At 32.2% G+C, this 24,942-nt stretch overlaps 1 protein-coding gene and 1 pseudogene across 1 annotated transcript; both read left to right on the forward strand.

Annotated features, from left to right (window-relative positions):
• The first annotated feature begins 2,213 nt into the window (after window positions 1–2,213).
• On the forward strand, window positions 2,214–5,680 carry LOC102585327 (beta-glucosidase 11-like). Its single transcript, XM_006359378.2, has 13 exons — window positions 2,214–2,537; window positions 2,843–2,906; window positions 3,065–3,120; window positions 3,208–3,283; window positions 3,374–3,445; window positions 3,545–3,632; window positions 3,720–3,978; window positions 4,059–4,174; window positions 4,260–4,480; window positions 4,643–4,671; window positions 4,749–4,836; window positions 4,946–5,036; window positions 5,216–5,680. The coding sequence occupies exons 1-13, from the start codon at window positions 2,400–2,402 to the stop codon at window positions 5,430–5,432; spliced, it is 1,515 nt and encodes a 504-aa protein (XP_006359440.1). The 5' UTR covers window positions 2,214–2,399; the 3' UTR covers window positions 5,433–5,680.
• Window positions 5,681–7,399: 1,719 nt separating this feature from the next.
• LOC102585662 (beta-glucosidase 11-like) lies at window positions 7,400–12,889 on the forward strand (annotated as a pseudogene).
• Window positions 12,890–24,942: the final 12,053 nt, after the last annotated feature.

Below are 24,942 nucleotides of genomic sequence, written 5' to 3' on the forward strand. Positions count from 1 at the left end.
CCTCTATTGATTCGATCCGGCCTACTAAATTAAATAGCCTATATCAAATTAAATCCAAATGGGGAAACGTTTTACTAGGTACTCAAACAAATTATAAGAAAACAAACTTTAAATTTAAAATATAGTAAGAATTAGGATGGGGGCTATGACCCGATTTATAACTCATTTCAATTCAATCCAAATAATAATGAAAAACTTAAATAAATATGTTATATTAAGAAAATATTTACCATTAGTAGTAATATCATTTCCCCCCACTTATAATATAGTTTTAATATATATTACATAGAACAATTTATAAAGATCATATAATACAAGTTTTATTGATGGATAATACATTTATCACACATTTTAATACACTTATACTACATTGTGTCAATTATTTTTTACCAAACAAGCATAATATATTTTAAAACATTTATAATACATATATACCATAATATTGTTATGAATGATGATAAATAAAAAATATCACTAAAATCAGTAATTATTTATTAAAAAGTACTCAGTCAAGTAACTTTTTCAATAGTATTTAAGCGGGGTGTATTTTGGATAGTTGTTCTTGTTTAAATTCTCTCTTAAGAGCAAGAGAGTGCTAGACAAGTCACTAAGTGTATAAAGTTGGTTAAATATTCGATTGCTTCCACTAATAAGTGTTGCTAAATCGACTCATTCATGTGGCACCAAAACATTATTATTTTCTAGTATGATCACAACCACAATAATAACAAAAATGAGTTTATAATAAACTTCTATGCAATGATGATAGATATTATAGTAATATCAAATATTAGTGATGTTAAATAGCCATAAAAATTTGACCTAAATTTGATAAGGTAAAAAGTAATTATTTCAATTTCCTAATACTTTTCGCAGGTTATCAAATCAGCATGATATAGAAACACAAGACTACTATTAATGTGTGACTCTCTTAAGTTGCTATCAACTAGGGTTGGAATTTATGCACGGTATAAATTTTATGATTTTTATAATGTGTCGATAGATTATGTCTAAAGTGTTTTGAGTTTTAATTGTTTTAATTGGAATATTCTCAAATTATATTAAAAAAATTATTTAAATATGTAGTATAATTTTATTTTTTATTTCAATGCGATGTTTATTTTGATTGTTATTTGAATTCTATTGTATCGTATCGTTTAAATTCATCGTTAGGTTAAACACAATTTTAAAAAATTAAACCTGATCATGACCTGTTTTGAAGTTTTGTACTTAATTCTAGTGGTTTAGTCCTTCACGATTTGTATATAGTGATAGTTAATGATGAATAAATGAAATATCATACCTTGGTGAATGAATAAAATTTTGCGTTTCTTATAAGGCTCAGATAATTCTTTTTTTTTTTAAAGCTAATTTGATATGGTATCATAATATATGCACGTATCGTGAAAAGGGTGATGATGAATGAAATGTCCCATGCCGATGAAGAAATTATTGAAAAAATGATTCTAGTATCTCAAAAAGAAGTATTCATATTATTATCTAGATTCATTTCTTATCGAATAACATTGAGTGGCTATTAATTTTTGTTTAAATCTAGCGTTTGTTTTTGACAATTGAATCGTATTCTTTATTGTTATTAAGCCCTAAATATTCGCCCTTTATTAACAATTCATTAAGTCAATTCTTCATTAGTCTTAAAGACTTAATTACTTTTCAATATTTGGGATGTTTGATCAAGAGTGGAACTAAGTGGGGTTTTAACGAACTTAATAATTTTTCTGTACACCTTGTATTTGTATTAGAAAATTAAAAAAATATATATGTCTATTAACTTGTGATTCCTAACAAAATTGACTACGACTCAGTGGTAAGGAAGGGGCTATGAAAATGCTTTTCCAGGCTAACGTTGTTGGTTTTGAACCCTATTATTATCAAAAGTTTTTTTTTTTTGTTTGTAAAAAGCATGCTTTGCAATATTTTTCTCTTATGCTATTTATGCAAATTTCACAAATAAAAATAAAAATTAACAAAAATCATCTTAAAATTAAAAAAAAAGGATTCTCATCTTTTTTCACATCTTGTAGTGCTGGATTTTTCATTCATAAAATCTTTATTGGTTTGTGATTCTTAATTTCTACTAGAAGAGTTTATTGAATTCCAAAATATACCTATAAAATATTCTTAATGAAAATCTCTGACACGCATTAAACTTTGGTGAATTTCATACAAATATTCGTGAATAAAGTATTTTCCATAAGGTTTCCGCCTTGCTAATTTTCTCTATAATAACATTTTCATCCAGTTGTAAATTTATAGTTGTATAAGACAAAATTGAGATACGTTATATAACAAGCTTTACGGAAGCTACAAGGCTAATTAATAATTGCCAATTAAGAAGCAGAGCCGGCTGCCGGCAGCTCCACTGACACAGAAGAAGGATGACAATTCCGGCGAACCACCAGCTCCGACGTATATTCACGGCGGTGATGCTTGTTTTTCCGGTCCTAGTTTTTGGTGTCCAGAGAACAGACTTCCCTGATACTTTCGTCTTCGGTTCCGGTTCTTCTGCTTATCAAGTCAGTAACTTTATTTAAAATGTACGATTTAACTTATATACACTGACGTGAATAACAATAGTTAACTTGCAAAATGTAAATTAGTTATGGATTTCTACGACAACCTCAAGTTAATATAAGGTAATAACTGAGTTGACAGTAAAATAGTGAATTTCATAATACATATGCAGAGTTTCTTCAAAAGCTACTAATTCACGTGAATCCATAACTTCTAAGCTAAGTCCGATTATTATATGGATATACAAAATTTAGTAGCAAATACAGTAGATAGTAATTACTTGACTCGTGTTTCATTTTGATGAAAGGTTGAAGGTGCAGCATCTGAAGATGGAAGAACTCCAAGCATTTGGGACACTTTTGCTGATGCTGGTTTGTTCTCTTTAATCACTTATGATTGTAGTTGTACTAAATAAAAAGATATTTTCGAAGATCGTTATGATAGAGGTCAGTATATTTGCTCTGTTCCTAATTACAATAGCAGCAATTGATACTAAATAGTACAAGTTCCGTCCCTAAATTTTCATCAGGTGGATATGGAGGCGCTACTGCAGATGTATCTTGTGACGCGTACCATAAATACAAGGTACAGGAGAGGAAACATGATCAATTTAACTTCGAGTTCACATAATTGATGATTAATATGATTGCCTTTAAATATTGTCTATTGCAGGAAGATGTAAAACTCATGGCTGATACAGGTTTGGAAGGGTATAGATTTTCCATTTCGTGGTCGAGACTTATTCCTAGTAAGCTCTTTTGTTCAATTACTCAGTACATATAATGTTGTTGTAAGCTTTATCGATCTTTCTCATACCTGATTTTTTCTCTCTATGTAGATGGAAGAGGTTCTGTTAATCCTAAGGGATTGCAGTATTACAACAATCTCATTGATGAAATCGTCCGTCATGGTAAAGATCACACTTCCATATGCAGTAGTTCTAATTTTTTCCGAGTTGAGAAATGATCTATGGCTTATCTGATTGACTCCGTTGTGTTTTTATTTGTAGGAATTCAACCACACGTTACTCTATGTCATAGTGATCTGCCACAAGTACTTGAAGACGAATATGGAGGATGGATGAGTCGAAAGATAATGTGTGATGCAGAGTACTTTTAGTTTAGTTCATGTTTTGCTACACATTCGGAATGATATAACATGATTGTTGATGTTTTTCCTTTTAGCAATGACTTCACTGCTTATGCGGATCTGTGCTTCAAGGAATTTGGTGATAGAGTTTTGCATTGGACTACCTTGAATGAGGTTAATGTATTCACTCTAGGCGGTTATGATAATGGAATGAGCCCTCCAAATCATTGTTCCCCGCCCTTCGGAATGAGACCCTGCCCTATTGGTAACTCATCAACTGAGCCTTACATAGCAGGTCATAATTTACTGCTCGCGCATTCAGCTGTGGTGAGACTCTACAGGAGAAAATACAAGGTATCATCTTTAAACATCGCGATTACTGTTTACTAGTGTACTAAATCCCCAAATGTTTGCTAATAGTGCCTCCAATGCAGTCAACTCAACATGGTTTTGTTGGATTAAATCTCTTCGCGTTTTGGTCTCTTCCTTATACAAATAAAACAGCTGATGTAATTGCAGCACATCGAGCTAATGATTTTTACCTCGGCTGGTAAGATGAAGAAGTTTCTTAGCTTATTTACATCTCGACTATCTCAAACATTTAACGTCTAATAAATTTCCTATCCTCAATGAAGGTTTGTGAATCCGTTGGTATTTGGAGACTATCCCTATATAATGAAGAAGAATGCTGGTTCTAGATTGCCCAAATTCACGAGACGAGAATCTAAGCAAGTTAAAGGTGCTATAGATTTCATAGCCCTGAATCATTATATGACAGTACGCGTTAAAGACAGCTCTAACAGCCTGGAAAATGATATCAGAGACTTCACTGCCGATTCAGCATTTGAATTTATATGTAAGAATACATGACTAATGCATCGATCAAAATAAACATAACGTGATCCATTTAATTGTCATTAGAAGACACTATTCAGCTTAAATTTGGTCGAGTGAACCAACGCCAGTTTCTCTTTGTTTGATCTCAAAATTTAATGCTTCTATCTCTTTATTTATGCAGTGAAAAATGGTGGTACACTTCCAGGCCAGGTGAGGCTCGCGACATGTGTGCAATTTACCTTGTTTATGTTTATTTATTTTTCGATTGACAATTTGTTCTGTATCAGTATTCAGCGACAGAACCAGGTCTGCAAGGAGTACTAGAATATTTTAAACAAGCTTATGGAAATCCACCTATGTATATTCATGAAAATGGTTCGTTCCTCTCATTCACACACAAACAAGCCCAAATCGTGTTGTTTTATACGCGTAGGCTACCATAAAACAAGTATTCTAAAAAGCCTGGTGTTGATTGTTTTGTCAGGTCAAATGACACCACGAAATGCAACGTTAAATGACACAACTCGGATAGAATATCTGCAAGCTTATATTGGAAATTTGCTTGATGCTGTGAGGTAAGCCCCCCTCCCTGTCTTCACATTACACATTTTTTTATTTAATGAGAGACGCGAAAGTGTTCATCAGAAGTACTCCCTTGACTTCTTTATATATATGTTTACTTCTTTATATTTTGAATTTCTTAGCTCTCGACACGCTAGAGACATAACATATTTTACTGATTTGTTATTTCTAGGAATGGAACAAATGTGAAAGGCTACTTCACATGGTCATTTTTAGACTGTTTTGAGTTATTCAACGCGTATGAATCTGCGTTTGGCTTATACTATGTGGATTTGAATGACAAAGAGTTAACAAGATATCCAAAGGTTTCTGCACATTGGTACTCTAATTTCTTGAAGGGAAAAAGCTACAAACATAGTGATAAATTACTACTTCATTCTTCTCAATGAGTAGCTTTTTCCTTCCTCAATATTGTGTTTACAATCCCAGTTAGGGATTTCACAAATTTCTCTATTGCAAACTTTTGCAAATAAGATTAATCGCGTTTCCTTGTACAAGGATACGTAGACATTATATTTTTATTTTTCGAATTATAGCCTCAAAGACAAATGCATGTCCAAAAGCCGGGATTTGCCCTGAATACATTGCAAACCTTATATATGCATCCTTGGATCCGTTATGGCTAGTGAGATGTCAATACACCATCAACGACAATGTATCGTATTGTATTGTATCGTACTATATTGTGTTGGGTCAAAATGACATTTTCCTAATAAACATATTATTGTTTTAAAAAAACACACATTCTTTTCATAATAAAAATATTATAATTCATTGTTAAGGTAAGATCATAGTAATCTATCATTAATTTTTATTTAGATAACGATAAAATCCTTTTTTTACTGATAAAATAAAAAATATTTTATTTCTTAATATTTTCTGAATTAAAAAAGGATAAACATTTGGTGATATAATTCTTAGTTTTAAATTTAAAATACAACAATCATAAGAGCATAAAACATGAAAAATTATTACATTAATTTAAAACACAAAATATCTTTAAAGTATAGTCGATGGAGTTATTATTGACCCCTTTTTCATATTAATCTTAAAATCAAAGAATATGTTAGCAAATGTTTTATCCTACTTCAATTTGAACAAGATCAAGAAATAAAAATATAATGTATTTTTTTTTAAAATAAAATTTTTATCAGGCAAAAATGTTTTTGATCCAAATTGAAATATTTTTAGATCAAATTATTAACAACATAAATATTTTCGAATGAAACTATTAGTTGCATGAATATTTTGGATCAAATTATTGACGAACATTTTTATTCAATTTCATACCATTTAAGAGTTTTTTTTTAATTTTAAAAATATAGGCCAAGTAGAATGAAATGAAAATAAAATAAAATAGTGTGGGCACTATCCAATATAGGTGGTTCCCCAAGACAATTGAATTTGACATTTGTGGATGAAACTTTTCTCATTACCAAACCTAATTAATTAGCATCTATTTATTAAGCATACGCCAATTATTTCATTTTTATGAAATATCACCATCATTCAAGTTTTAAAAAGAAAATAATTGATACCTAAGGTGTGTTATAAATGATAATAGTTCAAAAAGAAAAATAGAACAAATTTTCTATCTGAAATATCATCACCATTCAATTTAAAAAGAGAACAATTGATAATTAAGATATGTTATAAATGATAATAGTTCAAAAAGAAAAACACAACAATTTTTCTATTTGAAATATCATCATCTTTCAAATTTAAAAAGAGAACCGTTGATAGTTAAGGTGTGTTATAAATGATAATAGTTCAAATAGAAAAAAACAGAACAATTTTTCTATTTGAAATATCTTCATCACTCAAATTTAAAAAGAGAACAATTGATAGTTAAGGTGTGTTATAAATGATAATAGTTCAAATAGAAAAAAACAGAACAATTTTTCTATTTGAAATATCTTCATCACTCAAATTTAAAAAGAGAACAATTGATAGTTAAGGTGTGTTATAAATGATAATAGTTCAAATAGAAAAAAACAGAACAATTTTTCTATTTGAAATATCACCATCACTCAAATTTAAAAAGAGAACAGTTGATAGTTAATACTCCCTCTGTCCCAATTTATGTGACACAGTTTAAATTTGACCAACAATTTACACATGAAATCTTCAAATTTTGTGAAATGAAATTTATATATTTATAAACTTAGTAAAAAGTACTACGTAAAAACTACGTAATTGACAATTCAAAAAATCTAAAAGATGTATGAAAAATTTACGGTCAAAGATAGACTTGTTTGAATCTCGAAATCCAAAAAGTGCTACATAAATTGGGATGGAGGAAATATGTGCTATAAATGATAATAGTTTATATAGAAAAACAGAACAACTGATAGTTAGAGCAAAAAAATCACAAAAACAAATCTGTATTTTACTATATGGTGTTTCAGAGTCTAGTGAAGAAGTCACTAAAGTATTGAGGGTACAAGAATGATGATGCTCCAAAATTTACAATCCAATTTCAGTTTTTTGGTGCTGATTTTTTCTATCCAATGGTTACTGGTGATAGTCTTTTGTGTGGACAATTATAGCAGAGGTGACTTCCCTCCTGGCTTTGTTTTTGGTGCTGGAACTTCTGCCTATCAAGGCAGTTTCAAAAGTTCTTTTTTTTTTCTTTTTTTGATAGTAATCAGATTTAATGTTCATTATTTGATTGGTTTGGTTTGGTTATTTTTGAATAAAAAGGTTGAAGGGGCAGCATTTGAAGATGGAAGGACACCTAGTATTTGGGACACTTTTACTCATGCTGGTTTTGTTTCTCAAATCTTTCAAATTCTGATTCTTTATCGTCATACGAACTTTAAGATGTATGAAGTTTCATATTTGATTTTTTAAGCAGAACGATAGAGACTTCATTTAACTTAGGTTGATTTAGGCCCTATGTCAAGATAATCCTATCTTTGAAATACTTTGGTAATTCTCCTAAATAATGAATCATTTGGCTTTGCAACCTTTTTTCTCTTTCTGAGTTTCTGTTTCAATAATCTTGAAACTAGAGATAGTTGACATGTATTGTTCGCTTTGGTCCGATTGACTTCATGTATTTGTCACTTAGAGCTGTGTCACATCGTTAGAGTGGATTAGAGTCTCGCATTAGTTGGAGAATGGATTAATTGATGGTTTGTTTATATTGATTTAGGCAGTCCTCCCTTTATGAGAGAGAGAGCTTTGGGAATTGAATTTGACTTATGTGTCATATTTTTACATGATGTTAGAGTCATGTTCATTCATGTTTGTGCTCCTGGTCCGCGCTTCAGTTGGGCCTTGTTAAAGTGTGTGACCATCTCATCTAATAGTTTAAGCTGTTAGAGAGAGCACACTTTTATTATTTAATTATATCCTCAGCAAGCCTGAGTGCAGAACATTGTTAACTACTACTTATAGCCATAGGTCTACATTTGATCAACAGGATATACTATTTTTGGACTTGTGACATTTCTTTCTTTTACAAATTTAAAATCTCTTTATTAGGAAACAAATGTTCTGAGTTAGATACTTAGATTAACTGCAGATTGGCATATGATATTTCAAGTTTTTGCTTCCAGGTTTTTCCGGTGGAGCCAATGGAGATATAGCATGTGATGTTTACCACAAATACAAGGTGAATACAATCACTCTGTTCTATTCTGAGTCTTTTACTTCCTACTAATCGCTATAGCGTAATATAAAGAAATTTGGTATAGTCAATACTCAATAGTTTAGAAGTTTCGATTGATGATATCAGCATAAAATGGACAGTTACAACGCGCAAATTATATATGTAGAATAAATAACATGCCTGTTAAGTTCCATGCTTGGTTATTGTAAAAGAACTACTAACGTATTCGAGTTCATAGCTTTCAATTTTCTTAACAACATGACAAAGAAAGCATTTGACTCTGGCTCTTTAAGCCTTATGCTTGAACTATATTTGTTTAAGCATCTTATAATTTTGATCTTACATAGTTTAGGTCCTTCACACGTTAGCATAACCTTAGGTGTGGCTACCTTTGAGTGTCTTCTTATTGGTGGTTTATGGCTATGTTGCTCGGACCTCCAAAAATGTACTTTTAATTGGAGGATCAGACATGCAGCTGTCTACATTTTTGTGGAGTCCGAGCAACATACTATGTTTGTTCTTTACGTTTTGTAAGGAGTTGGTAGCATTATGTTCAATCAGTTTTTTTCATAAAGTAAGGCATTTTGAGTTTTTCAAATTTTCGTTGCAGGACGATGTCCAACTCATGGTTGACACGGGCTTAGAAGCCTATAGGTTCTCTATTTCGTGGTCTCGACTTATTCCTGGTATGTTTAGCCCCTTGATGCTACATGAAAACACCACAGATTATTTTTGTTTTATTAATTTCCATCCCCTTTGATGCCGTGTTTGTTCTCTTTTCAGGTGGAAGAGGACCTGTAAATCCAAAGGGTTTACAATTTTACAACAATTACATTGATGAACTTATCAGCCACGGTCATAACTACATTTCTTTGTGACCATTCCAACGTTTGGAACTTTCAGTACATTTTGTCGATTACATATAATAGCAAGAAATGAAAAGCAAAACGCTGCACTTCCGAGTAAACTAAAAAAGTCATTCATATCTTTCAATGTTGCAGGTATTCAACCACACGTTACACTATTTCACAGTGATCTACCGCAGGCACTTGAAGATGAATATGGAGGCTGGTTAAGCCGAAAGATTGTATAATGTCGATAGACTCATATATCAGTTTGAGTATAAGGACACTTGGATATGATTAACTTCAACAGTAGAATTTTCTTTTGATTTTAGGAAGGACTTCACGGCATATGCAGAGGTATGCTTCAAGGAATTTGGTGACAGGGTGATGTATTGGACCACCATTAATGAGGCCAATACATATGCGATTGGAGGTTATGATAATGGCATCAGCCCTCCTGGACGTTGTTCCCTGCCTTTTGCAGTTAATTGTTTTAGAGGGAATTCATCTACTGAGCCATATATGGTTGTTCATAACACGTTACTTGCGCATTCATCTGCAATGAAATTGTACAGGAGAAATTACAAGGTAAAGATTTTAATCTAGAAGCAATAAATAACTTTCATCTGTATTATTATTTAAGTCGCAATGATTTAGCATTTTAGTCTCTGAGGTTATAGTTTGATCAATTTTACTACAAGACTTGTGCTTACTAATGACAGCGAAATTTTGAAATGCAGTCCACTCAACGTGGTTTCGTGGGATTTAATATATATGGTATGTGGTCCGTTCCTTATTCAAATGCAACCGCTGATGTAATTGCAGCACAATGAGTAAATGAATTTTATACTGGTTGGTAAGTTTTAGGATTTCATTGGCTAAGTATATTTGCCACACATGTAAACTCTTGCCTTATTAACTACCACATCAATCAAAGTTTAACTTCTATATACTGATAGTGTAAACGTTCCATACACTATCTGGTCATTTAAAATAAAGGTACTAGTAACCTGTAAATTAAGGCAAGTAACCTTTGATAGCATGTTAAATGCATTTATCCTGCCTTTGCAAGTAAAGTATTTTTCTTCCCTATTAGTAGTCGTAGCATTACTCATGTAGTTTCTTGTTACTAGATTTCTGTTGCTATCTGCCACTTCTTGTACTACTATTGTCGTATTTTTTGTTGTAGTTACTCTTCAGAATGTTTGGTCATGCTTTCTATAGTATCTTGCTGTGGTTTCTTCATTTTTGTTACTATTTCCTTCTCCGAATTTCTTTGAACTGTTTTTTCTTGAACTGAGGGTCTTTTAGAAACAACCTCTCTACCTCCTAGGAAACCAGACCCCACTTTGTGGGATTACACTGAGCATGTTGTTGTTTGCAAGTGAGATATTTGTTTACAACAATTAACTTTTTGCTGCAGGATTATGAACCCTTTCGTATTTGGAGACTATCCCTCTATAATGAAGAAGGCTGCCGGGGCAAGAATTCCAACCTTCACCACATATGAAGCTAAGCTAGTTAAGGGCTCAGTTGACTTCATAGGCCTAAACCACTACATTACTGTATCTGTGAAGGACAGGCCTTCCAGCATTGAAAAGCATAGCAGGGACTTCGGTGCTGACATGGCGGCAGAGGTCTCACGTATGAAATCCATTTCTTACTAAATGATCACGAATTCTGACCGTTATGTCATACCCACGTAATCCCACAAGTGGGGTCTAGGGAGGGTGGTGTGTATGCAGCCTTACCCCTGCCTTGTGATGTGAAGGTAGAGAGGTTGTTTCCAATAGACCCTCGGATTAAGTAAAAGCATATCAACAAAAATACAAGTATGTAAAGCGAATACTGTAGCAAAAGAAGTCATGTTGACAAAATAATACGTTAACTGAAGCACAGGAAACAACAAGTAGTAATACTAAAATCTAAGAGTAAGATAGTAGGAGAGTAATAATAACAATATTCAAAAGGGAACTAGACAATACTCAGCCTCCAAATTTTCCTATCTAGAGTCATGTCCTCGGTAAGTTGCATAATCTAGTTCGTTATCTGCTTATGATGGATTATGTGATATGAATGAGCTTGCTAATTTTATGTTTATTTTTTTTGGGTTTCTGCAGTTGAGGCATTGACAGCAGATCAGGTGAGGCATCTAATATAATAAAATAAGTTCTTATGTGATATTTCGAGATTATATACTCTGTCGCTTAAATATTGTCTCATGACTTTAGTATCCAGTGATACCTTCTGGTCTTTATGAACTTCTGGAGTATCTTAAAGAAGCTTATGGAAACCTGCCGATTTACATTCAAGAAAGTGGTGAGTCCTCGCCAATCGCGTCCCTCTCTTTGATTTATGCACATCCAATTTCTGAGTTTTTACACCTATGTTTTAGTTCATTTCATATAAAACAAGATGCCTGTTATACAGCTAGCTTTTGTTATGGTGTGGTTTTTCTAAGAATATGATGAAGTTTGTAGTTTCCTCTGAATTCCGAATGTAAGGTGTTACGGTCCCTTGATATGGATCTAGTTATGGGACGCTGCAAGATGAAATCAGATATTTTCTACTAACGACCTTATGGTGCTGATTCTTTGATAGAAAACCTACCATCTCTTGAGCTAAAGTACTCAAAGATTGGAATAATTTTCTGCTTGTCGTTCCATTGAATTCAAATAACTTTAAATACAACATTAGTGGATTAATCACCGTTGGTAGACTAAACGGATGCTAACATAAGGATTTTAGGCTGCAAACATACTTACTTATGTTACTTTTCTTCAAATTCCTGAAATGTGAAGTATTACAGATGCTTAGAATGATTTGCTTTGGCAGGTCAAAAGACTCTACGAAATGGGACACTAAATGACACGCCGAGGATAGAATATATGCATGCCTACATTGGGAGTGTTCTTGATGCTGTTAGGTACCCTCTAACAACTAGCTATTGACTGTATCTGTTGGCTTTGGTAAAAGCTTTTCTTTTGCTCACGCGCCATGATAATGCAGGAATGGATCGAATACTAGAGGGTATTTCGCGTGGTGCTTCTTAGATGGTTTGGAGTTACTTGGTGGATATGTACTGAGCTATGGACTCTACTATGTAGATTTGGACGACAACGAATTAAGAAGGTATCCAAAGCTTTCTGCATACTGGTATGCCAACTTCTTAAAGGGAAAAGAAGTTTAATTTTTGAAGTTGAGGACAAACTAATTCCTATCTACAAATCCTAGTATTGTTGCTAAAATGATATATTTTACCTGCACAAGGCGTGTTCCATTACCTGAACCTCACTCGTGGAATTACACTGAGTATGTTGTTATTGTTGTTGTAAGGTGTTAAGTACATTATTACCCTTTCGAATTATATGATGTTTACACCAAACTATACTAATTTTCTGTAGTTGGGGTGATAAAATGAGGTGATGATGGATATTAATCAACCATTGCTAAATGGCAAAGTTAATATGTAATATGTTAGCAAGATGTAATGCTAGGTAGGTAAGGGTGGCGCTTGCCATAAAAAAAATAATTAAGCAGAAAGCAGGTTAGACAGGCGAGTGAATAGTGATATAGTACATGCAGGCAAGGTTAAAAGGGGTCTTGAGCAACCTTTGACCCCTTTATGACAACCTCTCATTTGTTCGACTATTCCCGAGGCTGGGCCGGGCTTAGGTATAAGAAGCCTGACTCGAAAAAAGAGTGTAAAGTAGTACTCATGTTAATTTGTAGCAGTCTCATATAGTGTCTCATGTTCTGGACCATTAATGAGGACCTCCGTAATGAGTTGGGGTATTACCATGTATATTCACACTATTTTTTAACGCTTATATTCGCATTTAAGGCCATTTTTTAGAAATTACTCGAATTCCTCAATTTTTCGTGTGTATTAGCACATGGATCTTGTGCACCGAAGCACTCAATTTTTTTTATGAGGACCTTCTTAATGAGTTGGGGAACCACCACGTATATTCACACCATTTTTAACGCCTATTTTCGCATTTACAGACATTTTTTAGAAATTACCCAAATTTCTAGATTTTTCGTGTGTATTAGCCCATGGATCTGGCGCCTCAGAGCACAATTTTATTTTTGTCAAAAAATTTATGACAGGCTTCATAATGAGTTGGGGAACCACCACGTATATTCACACCATTTTTAACGCCTATTTTCGCATTTACAGACATTTTTTAGAAATTACCCAAATTTCTAGATTTTTCGTGTGTATTAGCCCATGGATCTGGCGCCTCAGAGCACAATTTTATTTTTTGTCAAAAAAATTTATGACAGGCTTCATAATGAGTTGGGGAACCATCCCGTATACTCACACCATTTTCTTAGCGCCTATTTCCTCATTCACAGGCCCTTTTTTAAGAATTACCATATTCCTCATTTTTTTTTTCGTGTGTATTAGCCCATGGATAAAGCGCCCCGGAGCACCCAATTTTTTTTTTCAAAAAATTTTATGAGGATCTCCGTAATGAGTTGGGGAACCACCACATATACTCACATCATTTTTTACGCCTATATCCGCATTTACAGGCCCTTTTTTAGGAATTATCCAAATTCTTCAATTTTACAGGCCCATGGATCTGGTGCCCCGGAGCACCCAAAAAAAATTTCTCAAAAAAATTTATGAGGACCTTCATAAGGAGTTGGGGAACCACCCCGTATACTTACACTATTTTTTAACGTCTATTTCCGCATTAAAGGCCCTTTTTTAGGAATTACCAAATTCCTTAATTTTTCGAGTGCATTAACCCATGGATCTGGCACCCAGAGCACCCAATTTTTTTCTCAAAAATCTTTATGAGGACATTCATAATGAGTTGGGAACCACCACGTATATAACGCCTATTTCCGCATTTACAGACCTTCTTTTAAGAATTACCCAAATTCATCGATAGCATCCAAAATATTTTTCACAAAAACTTTATGAGTATCTCTGTAATAAGTCGGCGAACCACCAAATATACTCCCACCATTTTTAACGCATATATCCTCATTTACAGACCCTTATTTAGAAATTACCCAAATTTCTCGATTTTTTGTGTGTATTAGTTCATAGATATGGCGACCTGGAGCAGCCAATTTTTTTTTCTCAAATAACTTTATGAGTACCTCCATAATGAGTTGGGGAACCACCACATATACTCACCATGTTTAATACCTATTACCGCATTTACAGGTCATCGTTTAGGAATTACCCAAATTTCTCGATTTTTCGTGTGTATTAGCCCATGGATCTAGCGCCCCTGAGCACCCAATTTCTTTTTCAAAAAAAACTTTATGATGACCTCCAAAATGAGTTGGGGATACACCACGTATACTCAAGCAAATTTTAACGCCTATTTCCGCATTTACATTTATTTTTTTACGAATTTACCCAAATTCCTCGAGATTTTGTGTGTATTAGCCAATGGATCTGGTGCCGCAGAGTACCTAAATTTTTTTCTCAAAAAACATTAAGAGGACCTCCTTAATGAGTTGGGGAACCACCACGTACACTCACACAATTTTTTGATGCCTATATCCGCATTTACAAGCCTTTTTTTAGGAATTACCCAAATTCTTTGATTTTTCATGTGTATTATCCCATGGATTTGGCACCCCGGAGCACCCCAAAGATTTTTTTCTCAAAAAAAAATTATGAGGACTTCCGTAATGAGTTAGGGAACCACCACGTATACTCACACTATTTTTAATACCTATTTTCGCATATAAAGACCATTTTTTATAAATTCCTCGATTTTTCATGTGTATTAGCCCATGAATATGGCGCCAAGAGCACCCAAAATTGTTTTCTCAAAAATTTTTGTAAAGACCTCCTTAATGAGTTGGGGAACCACCACATATAATCACATAATTTTTTAAAACGACTATATCCGTATTGACAGACCCTTTTTAAGGTATTACCCAAACTCCTCGATTTTCATGTGTATTAGCAAATGGATCTGGCGCCCTGGAGCCCCAAAAATTATTTTCTCAAAAAAAATTCCGAGGACCTTCGTAATGAGTTGGGGAACCACCACGTACACTCACACAATTTTATAAACGTCTATTTCCACATTTACAGACTCTTTTATAGGAATTACCCAAATTCCTATATTCTTTTATTTCTTCTTGTGAATTAGCCTAGCCCATGGATCTGGCGCTCGGATCACCCAAAAAAATTTCACAAAAAACTTTATGAGGACCTCCGTAATGATTTGGGAACTACCACGTATACTCACACTATTTTTAACCCATATATCTGCATTTACAGACCCTTTTTAAGGAATTACCCAAATTTCTCAATTTTTCATGTGTATTAGCCCATGGATCTTGCATCCTGGAGCACCCAAAATATTTTCTCAAAAAATTGTATGAGGACCTCTGTAATGATTTGGGGAATCACAACGTATACTCACACCATTTTTAACGCCTATTTCTGCATTTATAGGCCTTTTTTTAGGAATTACACAAATTCCTTGATTTTTTTAGTGTATTAGCCCATGGATCTGGCTCCCTAGAACACCCAAATTGTTTTTCTTAAAAAACTTTATGAGGACCTCCGTGATGAGTTAGAAACCACCACGTATACTCACACCATTTTTAATGCCTATTTCCACATTTAGACACTTGTTTTTAGGCATTATTCAGATCCTCAATTTTTCATGTGTATTAGCCCATGATCTAGCCCCCCGGAGCACCCAAATTTTTTTTCTCAAAAAAATTATGAGGACCTCCGTAATGAGTTGGGGAACCACCACGTATATCATTTTTTAACACCTAAATCCACATATACAGACCCTTTCTTAGAAATTACCCACATTTCTCAAAGAAACTTGTTAAGTTTCAAGATTATTCACCAAAATGGCTATAATGTTGAAACTGCAAATGAAGGAAAGGTGGAATACCTTTATATTACTACGATAAATGCGGAGAAGAAAACTATGCATGAAAAATTGTCTGCACTTTCTTCTGGATTGTACCATACAAATATTGGTACGGTTGAATCATATGTCGTAGTAAATAAAAGGTTTACTGGTTCTAATGATTTTATCATTTGGCATGACCGATTAGGTCATACCGATTATAATATGATGCGCAGAATAATTGAGAATTCACATGGGCATACTTTGAAGAACCAAAATGTTCTTCAATCAAAGGAATTCTCTTGTGCTGCTTGTTCACAATGAAAGTTGGTTACCAAATCATCAACGACAAAGGTTGGAGTGGAATCTCCCGCATTTCTGGAACAGATACAGGGTGATATATGTGAGTCTATTCACCTTGCATGTGGACCATTTAAATATTATATGGTCTTGATAGATGTATCTACAAGATGGTCTCATGTGTGCTTATTATCAACTCGCAATATGGTTTTTGCGAGATTGTTGGCTCAAATAATAAGGTTAAAAACACAATTTTCAGATTATGCAATAAAAACAATTCGTCTTGATAATGCTGGTGAGTTTACATCTCAGACATTTAATGATTATTGTTTGTCCACTAGAATAACAGTTGAATATCCCGTTGTACATGTTCATACTCAAAATGATTTAGCAAAGTCATTGATTAAACGTCTTCAATTGATAGCTAGACCATTGTTGATGAGGACAAAGTTGCTTGTTTCGATTTGGGGGCATGCTATTTTGCATGCAGTGACACTTGTGCGCATAAGGCCAACCAGTTATCATGACATCTCCCCATTACAATTGGTTTTTGGTCAGGAGCCAAACATTTTTCATCTTAGAATCTTTGGTTGTGCGGTATATGTTCCAATTGCTCCACCACAACGCACAAAGATGGATCCCCAAAGAAGGTTTGGGATATATGTTGGGTATGAATCTTGTTCTATTATAAAATATTTGGAACCTAGAACTGGAGATTTATTACGATAAGGTTTGGTGATTGTCATTTTGATGAATCAGTATACCCAACATTAGGGGGAGAACAAAAGCAGTTGGAAAATAAGATAGATTGAAATTCACTTTCACTGTCTCATTTAGACCCTCGAACAAATCAATGTGAGCATGAAGTTCAAAAGATAATTTATTAGCAGAATATTGTAAATCAACTGCCGGATGCATTTACTAACCTTCCACGAGTTACTAAATCATATATCCCAATTGTTAATGCTCAAGTTCGAGTTGATATCCCAATAGGATAAAATGTTAAGGCAAATGAGTCTGGACCACGCTTAAACTGTGGTAGACCAATTGATTTCAAGGATAAAAATCCTCAAAAAAGGAAAGGAATAAATTATCAAGATGATCATAATATGAAGGTAATTACTCATGAAGAGCTTCGAGACATAATAAATGATGACACCACAGAGAAGGTTCATGTACCTGAAAATAATGAGAATGAGGAAATCTCTATAAATTATGTCTCAACGAGAAAAAGGTGGAATCGAAATAATATTGTGGTGGATAATATTTTTTCCTATAATGTTGCAGTTGAAATAATGTAACAAGATGAGGATTTAGAACTAAGATCTGTCAATGAATGTAGACAGAGAAATGATTGGTCAAAATGGAAAGAAGCAATTCAAACAGAATTGGCTTCACTTGAAAAACGTAAAGTTTTTGGACCAATAGTCCGAACACCTGAAGGTGTCAAGCTAGTTGGGTACAAGTGGGTTTTTGTGCGAAAACTCAATGAAAATAGTAAAGTCGTAAGATAAAAAGCACGACTTGTGGCACAAGAATTTTTGCAAAGGCCTGGCATTGATTATGAGGAGATATATTCTCGTGTGGTAGATGCTATTACATTCAGGTATCTAATAAATATGACAGTTCATGAAAATCTTGAAATGCATCTAATGGACATTGTCACAGCCTATTTATATGGCTCATTAAATCACAATATTTTATGAAAATTCCCGAAGCACTCAAAGTGCCTGAAGCATATAAAAATTCAAAGGAAAATTGTTCAATAAAGCTTCAGAAATCATTATATGGATTGAAACAATCAGGGCGAATGTGGTATAATTGTCTTAGCGAATATTTGCTAAATAAAGGGTATAAAAATGACCCTATTTGTCCTTGTATTTTTATACGAAGGTCAAAATATGAATATGTAATAATATATGTTTATGTTGATGACTTGAACATCATTGGAACTCCTAAAGAGATTTCAAAAGTTGTTGAGTGTTTGAAGAAAGAATTTGAAATGAAAGATCTTGGTAAGACAAAATTTTGCCTTGGCCTTCAAATTGAACATTTGAAAAATGGAATATTTATCCATCAATCAACATATACTGAAAAGGTTTTCGGGCGATTTTACATGGATAAATCACACCCATTGAGTATCCGGATGATTGTGAGATCTCTTGATATAAATAAAGATCCATTTCGACCTCAAGAAAATGATGAAGAGATTTTTGGTGATGAAACACCATATCTCAGTGCTATTGGGGCACTAATGTACCTTGCCAACAATACCCGTCCAGATATTTGTTTCACAGTAAATTTATTGGCGAGATTCAGCTCATGTCCAACAAAAAGACATTGGAAAGGTGTTAAGCATATATTCAGATATCTTCTAGGAACAATTGATATGTGATTGTTGTATTCTAATGCATCCAAGTCAGAATTGATCGGTTATGCAGATGCGGGATATTTGTCTGAGCCACATAAAAATAGATCTCAGACAGGCTATTTATTCACATATGGAGGTATAGCTATATCATGGCGTTCGATGAAGCAAACAATAGTTGCTACTTCTTCAAATCATGCAGAGATAATAGTTATTCATGAAGTCAGTCGAGATTGTGTATGGTTGAGATCAATGACTCAACACATTTTGCAATTATGCGGTCTTTCTGTGCAAACAAAGACTCCAACAATATTGTATGAAGATAATGTTGCTTGCATAGCTCAATTAAAGGGAGGATATATCAAAGGAGACCGAACAAAGCATATTTCACCTAAGTTCTTTTTCACACATGATCTTCAACAAAAATGGTGAAGATAAAATGTTCAACAGATTCGTTCGAGTGATAATCTTGCAGATTTATTCACTAAGGCATTGCCAACGTCAACATTTGAGAAGTTAAGATATAAGATTGGAATGAGTCGTCTCCGAGATATCAAATAAATTTTTCACCAGGGGGAGTAAAATACGCGTTGTACTCGTTTTCCCTTAACCAAGGTTTTGTCTCATTGGGTTTTCCTGGTAAGATTTTTAATAAGGCATCACTCAAGGCGTATTACAAGATGTGTGTACTCTTTTTCCTTCACTAAGCTTTTTTCCACTCAGTTTTTCCTAGTAAGGTTTTAACGAGGCACATTATCTATAAACATCCAAGGGGGAGTGTTACAAATCCATTTAATTGTGGATGTTTCTCTTGATCTATTCTAACGTAATGTATCTATTTATTATATTAATTAAACACTATACTAATGTATTTGTCAAATATTGTAAAAGGATGGTTTGAATATCCTATTAAATGGTAGTCTTTCACCCTTGTGAAATACACTTGAAGAGTTTAAATAATATTCTCCACTCTATACTTTCCATCACCATTTGTCTCCCTTTATTATTTGTGTATTCTTATATTTTTCCTCTTGTTTTACAACATTGTTACATTAATTATCTTTAAGCATATTATATCTTGGGTCAAAGTAAACCGCCAATAGTTTTCCTTATTTATCATGATTTTAATTGATTCCACAAACGTCACTAGAAAAAGAGTCTCACGTTAACAAAATATTATTATACACACCAAATAAATAGCCATTGTATTGGTAACACCTGAACAAAGGAAAAAATAATCTAGTTCGACCTATTACACACGATTTTGAAAAAAATGAAAGTCATATAATATAGATTTATTGATTCTTAGAAAGAAATCATATTTGGCTACTTCTAAATAGATTTATTGATTGTTTTTCGATTTCTACTTAATTTGAATTTGTATTGTATAAGGCTTATTAAGGGAGGCTTTCTAATAGAAATTTTTCATATCCAAAACTCAAACTTGAAATTTGTAGTAGTAAAGGATAAGAAGCTTTTAATCATTTTAGCACCATCGTAGTTGATTAAATGATTGCAAGTTGAAGAAGAGGTGAATAAAAGACTTTTAAAGACAAATTTGGGATGCACCAAGTTTAGTGGACATCACATCAAGAATGGTCTGTTTGTATTGCAGATTAATTTAATATTTTTTTAAATTTTATTTTTATTTTTAATTAAAGGGATTAATATAGTTTAGGCCATTAATCATAGTCATAGCCATAGCCCTAGCCTATGATGAAAGGAACAATTTCAACACTAAAATGTTGCTTTTCAACCACCCATATCTAATTTAAGATCTAGTCTATTATCAGACCAACCATTAATATCTCTAGATTCACAAGTATAATCACTATAAAATATAACATTTTAAAAAATATATATATGTGTGTGTTTAAATAAACCGTGGAAATAATATCTGATCTCTTGTAAAAATGACATAAAACTTAAAATATGTTTATAAAAAACTATAAAACCAAATCTCCCAGTGGAGACACTCTTTATTAAGGGATGTTTGGCACTACTTTGCAACAACAACAAAAATAGTATATATTATATGAGCGTAAATATCTTTCTTTAAAAATAATATGTATATATACAATATATCGTTATCGTTTGAAAATTATATAAAAATAAACATCAATTGAAGATAAGAATAAAGCCTTAAAATTTTCATCATTTCATAGCTTCATCAACATATAATATAAATTATATCAATTTATAAAATTCTGCATACGTTACTATAAGACCTGACGTGATATGACGGATGCATTTCTTCTTTCATTTTAATTTGTTTTCCTTAAATTCATATGGAGTGAAGGATAAAACTTGATTTGTTCTTCTATTTGATCCAAAGGTTAATCAATAGCCACCATTAACTGAGGTGGAAAGGTGATCAACAACTCTTCCAATTTGTCAAAAAGCATAATCCTTAGATGGGGATTTTGCGTGCAACCTTTTGGAAAAAACAATCTATATATAAATAATTAATTAATTAATTATGGATCATTACTACATCAAAAATGATTTTTAACGGCAATTAATTAACGATAATATATAGCTTAATTGTCGTTAAATATGTATTTTTAGCGGTAATTAGCATTTTTTGTAAATGTCCCTAAAGCCTATAGTGACATTGGATGTAACGATAATTAACTAATGCATGTAATGACCTAAGCATTCTTTGTTTATGTGTATATTTATTGCCGCTAAAACTAGTTTTGCTATAGTCTTATACTTCTCCCAAGACTGTGAATCTATCATTTTATTTTGATTTTATTTATGCGGATCATATAATTGTTTCCGTATAATTTATAGGTCATGAGTTCAAGTGGTGAAAGAAATTATTAATGTTTATAATAGGGTGGTTGTTTACATCACAACCTTTTGGTGCAATCCTTCTCTAAACTCTGCTAACGCGTAATATTTTATGTATCGAACTGTCTTTTTTAAGTTAGGTTTGTGTACAAACTTTTTAGGCGTTTGGCTTTATATTTGAAAATTTGAGTAATATTCATGTTTGAATGTCCTTGAAAGTAAAGTGTTTTTTGGATTTCCTTGAGACGTCGTCAACAATGTGCTTTCACGCACTACTTACGGTTGCAACTAGCAACTTTGCGTATACACAACTGCCTATACATTTCATTTATTTATTTAATGTTCGACGGAGATGATAATTTTTTTAATTAGAGTTTTTGTGTTTGAGCTTTGGTTATGAAAATAACTTTGATAAAAAATGATTTCTCTTAATAAGATCCTACGCCACGGGAATTCAGAATATTAAAATCCTACGCCGCACAAATTCAGAATAATCGATCTCCGTTATTGATACCAAACACCAAATTCTTTTTTAAAAAAAGATAGCTAGATAAACTTCAAATTAGGTTTTTTTTTTTTTTTGTTTTGGTATAAATCGTTTTAATATTGGATAGAAATGCCAATACTTCTTCTCGCCCTTTTAAGTCATTTGGAAAAAAGCCAAATTAGAATATAAGAAAATTTTGGTCCATACGTGGTTTCATATCAATCCAATAAATATACAATATATTTAATTATTTTTACTTAATCATGATAAATTAATACTCCTAAGTATTATTTAACGTAAAAAACGATATAGATATTTTTTGTCCAACAAATAGTCTGAAGTCGTCCTCTTCTTCTTTTTTTAATTTTTCTTTTGGTTTTGGGGAGGAGACATGGCTTGAAGCATTTAATAACTTACATGTCCACCACTAGGAAGAAGCTAGCACGGTAAACGACTTGAACATGCAACATAAAATATTATATATATATATATATATATCGATAGAATGAAAATATTTTCTTATGTATATATGTTATATATTGACGCTCCTTGACTTCTATACGATTTTATTTATTTATATTTTGACACCCCTTAGGCGAAATTCTAGCTCCGCCACTATATATATATATTGAGTTAGTTGACACACATCTCAATTAATTCTATCGATGCTTAGGGATGGAACCAGGGGTGGAGGCAGCATATACTTAGGGGGTTCATCTGAACCCCCTTCGGCAGAAAATATTACTATTTATACATGGTTAAAATTATTTTTTAGATAGATATAATAGATGTTGAACTCCCTTCCACTAGTAAGTGTGCTTACTTCTCAAATTCTGAACCCCCTTATTAAAAATCTTGATTCCGCCACTAGGTGGAACTATGAGGGGTGCAAGAGGATCCAATTGTATCATTTTTGAAAGAAAAATACACGGTAGGTATAAGATTAATTTATATATATATATATATATATATATATTAAGTTTTAAATCTCCTTAACACAATATGAACGATAGCTTAGTGGCTGAATGGTCTCGTTAGAGACTTTTGATTTTTTTTCTTATCAGTATAAATACCAAGTAATTTTATTCATTGAAAATTAAATATATGAAAAAGTTCATTTAATATTTTCTTAAATTCAAATTTAAGATCTCGTAATACATTCGGACTTCATTGACTATTAAATCACATTCATGAATTCAACCTTTTTTTAGTTACTTTCTCATCAAATTTTTGACTAAAAACATAAAATGCAAAAACACTTAAAATATATGCAAATAGTTCTTTCTAATGCAATTCTTGGGTAAGAAATATTCAATTTATGATGACAAATTAACAATGATAGACAGCTCAGGCATTCTATGAAACTTTGGTCTTACATTTTGTTTTCTATTTTATAAAACTTTATTATAATATCTTGTTACATTAATTATCTTTAAGCATATTATATTTTGGGTCAAAGTAAGCCGCCAATAGTTTTCCTTGTTTATCATAATTTTAATTGATTCCACAAACGTCACAAGAAAAGAAAAGAAAAAGCATTAAATTGTTTTTTTCTTACCACTATCATTTTAGAAGCATATAATAATAATTATTATTATTAAAATAGAAAAGATCAAAGCAATAGAACTGGCTATTGCAAGATCTTCAAGTATTAGATTGACAAAGTTAAATAGTCATTATTATATTGTTAGTGGAAGAAAAAGGTAAGCTCATGAAATAAATAATAAATTAGTACCTAAAGTTAGCATCAAGTATAAGAAATTCATTATAATTATGTTATACAATTTTCTATTAACTTATACAAATTTAACGTGAAATTCAAATGTCGTATAAATAACTAATATAAGAATAAGTTATAGGAAATTTTATATATTATTTTATACCAAATATAAGATGAAATAGGTAATGTGTATGTTAACATGATAATAAGGGCATTTGAAAATAAAAATGCACTTACAATAAATAATCCCTAAATAACAATTTGTGCATAATTCATTTTTTGTATAATAATTTATATTTTATTTTTATTTAATAACTTTAATATTATTTATATATTAAATAAGTTATATATTACAATTCCTTTATAACTAACCTAATGAATTCTTTTTGTTTGGTCAAACTTCTAAATTCTATTTATTTGCAAAATGTTTTTGAAAAAAATTAATTAAGAATAATATTTTATGTTTGGCTAATTAATTTGATAAACATTTTTGTCAATATTAGAACCATACTTTATGCTTGAGCCTTGACTAATATTCCAAAAATGCTTATGAGAAAGAGTTAAAGTATTCTTCTTTTGAAATCAATTTATAGCTTAAAACATTTTAATTTTTTTTGTCAAACAACTCGATTTTCTTTTTGAAGGGGACAAAATGCACTTTTGACTTCCAAATAAATGACCAAACATGTTATAAACAATTAATGATACAAAAAAAATTTATCACATTTCTCACACAATTAACATTCTTTTTATCTCACAAAAAATTGAATCTAAATTTTACGTTTTTGAGTTCATATTATGAAATAAAATCGACCCTTCATTGTACTAATATCAAGTACTTTTTCTTTAATCGTACTATATATTGTATCAAGTACTACTAATTGACCCCTAATCTTGAATTAGCCTTCAA

Source organism: Solanum tuberosum, unplaced genomic scaffold (assembly GCF_000226075.1).
Source record: "Solanum tuberosum cultivar DM 1-3 516 R44 unplaced genomic scaffold, SolTub_3.0 scf00298, whole genome shotgun sequence".
In the NCBI taxonomy this organism is placed as follows: Eukaryota; Viridiplantae; Streptophyta; class Magnoliopsida; order Solanales; family Solanaceae; genus Solanum; species Solanum tuberosum.

Coding starts and splice junctions, on each gene's coding strand:
- LOC102585327 (XM_006359378.2), top strand. CDS start 2,400: ATGACAATTCCGGCGAACCACCAGCTCCGACGTATATTCACGGCGGTG. Junction 2,538..2,842: donor CCGGTTCTTCTGCTTATCAA/GTCAGTAACTTT, acceptor TTTTGATGAAAG/GTTGAAGGTGCAGCATCTGA. Junction 4,481..4,642: donor TTCAGCATTTGAATTTATAT/GTAAGAATACAT, acceptor TTATTTATGCAG/TGAAAAATGGTGGTACACTT.